This window comes from Puntigrus tetrazona, chromosome 11 (assembly GCF_018831695.1).
Source record: "Puntigrus tetrazona isolate hp1 chromosome 11, ASM1883169v1, whole genome shotgun sequence".
Taxonomy (NCBI): domain Eukaryota; kingdom Metazoa; phylum Chordata; class Actinopteri; order Cypriniformes; family Cyprinidae; genus Puntigrus; species Puntigrus tetrazona.
In genome coordinates, this window is record NC_056709.1 from 10,749,311 (window position 1) to 10,751,077 (window position 1,767).

At 49.3% G+C, this 1,767-nt stretch overlaps 1 protein-coding gene across 1 annotated transcript in view; it reads right to left on the bottom strand.

The window, feature by feature from the left end:
• Positions 1–1,221, bottom strand: part of LOC122354393 (son of sevenless homolog 2-like) — a gene marked incomplete at its 5' end in the record, with an annotated part of 15,788 nt that extends 14,567 nt beyond the window's left edge. Inside the window, 2 exons of the mRNA XM_043252546.1 lie at positions 98–241; positions 1,000–1,221. Of these exons, the coding sequence (XP_043108481.1) occupies positions 98–241; positions 1,000–1,221 (366 nt within the window). The remainder of the gene's footprint in view (positions 1–97; positions 242–999) is intronic.
• Between the last annotated feature and the right edge of the window lie 546 nt (positions 1,222–1,767).

Consider the following 1,767-nt stretch of genomic DNA (forward strand, 5'->3'; position numbering starts at 1 on the left):
TATAAAAAAATAAAATAAAATAAAAAAAACATGAATTCATTGACTTTCAAGTCTAGGTCTGACTGTAGACCCTGCACTTAATTGAATGGTTTCTGACCTCGGCCAGGTCCTCGAAGCAGCTGCCCACGAGCGGGTGAGGACTGCACTCGTCGGTCATCTCCACCGTGTCCTCGATCAGCCCCAGCAGCTTGACCGTCACCTCGTGGATGTCCACGATCCGGCTGAAGATGTTCTCCACGTCCTGCAGAACACAAGAGCACACGTTCTGAGGAGCTCCGCGTTTCATTTCAGCTTCTCCAGATCAATAAACCACCTCTCCGCTGATGAGCGGACAACATCTGTCTGAGACACAACTATTAGAAACTCTGGAATCTTTAAAGTTGTTCAAATGAAGCTCTCAGCAATGAATACTACTAATCAGAAAAGAAGTTTTGATGTATTTCAAGTAGAAAATGTACAAAATATCTTCGTGGAACATGATCTTTACTTAATATCCTAATGACTTAAGCATAAAAGATAAATGTATAATTTAGTGTATTATTGTGTATTGAAAGATGTTCACATACAGTCCAAAATAGAAACTAATAGTTGTATTTATGAAATCGAGCCGGTTCAAAGGTTCATCCCCTGGCTCTTAACGCCGTGTTGTTCTCTGAACAATCCTTCAGCTCCCACAAATCCTTTGGTTTTCCAGCACTTTAATGTATCTGAACCCTTTTCAAGAGTGACTGTAGGATGTAGCTGGGGCGTGAAAACTTCTGAANTTAAAGATCAAGGGACATTTATCTTATTTTGTTTTCTGGGAAACATGTAAGTATGTTTCTTAGCCTCTGAAGGGCAGGGAAAATAAAAAAAATATAGGATTTTTAGGCAAGAAAAATTTAAATTGCTGAAAAGTTTTGACACCCCGGCTCTTGATGCATGGTTTCTGCTTGAAGAAGGGTCTGAACTTTGGTCAGTAGAGCTGTGAGATGGAGGAGATGGAGGAGCAGGACTCACGTGTGGGGAGAAGAGCATGGTGTTGGAGGCGAAGGGCTCGCGGAAAACCTTGATGATGAGGTTCAGGTCGCGCAGATACTGACGCACCTCCGCCATGAAGGCCTTCACCAGGTCATAGTACATCTGCTCCTCGGCCGCAGACGGCTCCTCGTCCAGAGGAAACACACTGATGTCCTCCTCCACCTGATGGAACATGTCCATCAGCACCTGCAGGCACACACGGGGGCGGAGTCAGAGATGGGGCTGGGAGGGGCCTGAGAGAGAGACAGAGCTGGGCGGAGTCAGAGGCGGAGCCGGGAGGGGCCTGAGAGAAAGACAGAGGTGGGCGGGGGCCTGAGAGCGACAGAGACTGAGCTGGGCGGAGTCAGAGACAGCTGGGTGGGGCCTGAGAGAGAGACAGAGACAGCTGGGTGGAGAAAGAGACGGAGCTGGGAGGGGCCTGAGTGAAAGACAGATACGGAGCTGGGTGGAATTAGAGACAGAGCTGGGAGGAGCCTAAAAGAGAGACAGAGACAGAGCTGGGTGGAGTCAGAGACAGCTGGGTGGGGCCTGAGAGAGAGACAGAGACAGCTGGGTGGAGTCAGAGCTGGGAGGGGCCTGAGAGAGAGACAGAGATGGAGCTGGGCGGAGTCAGAGACAGAGTTGGGAGGGGCCTGAATGAGAGACAGATACGAAGCTGGGTGGAATCAGAGACAGAGCTGGGAGGAGCCTAAGAGAGAGACAGAGACAGAGCTGGGCGGGGCCTGAGAGGGTGTCAGAGACAGCTGG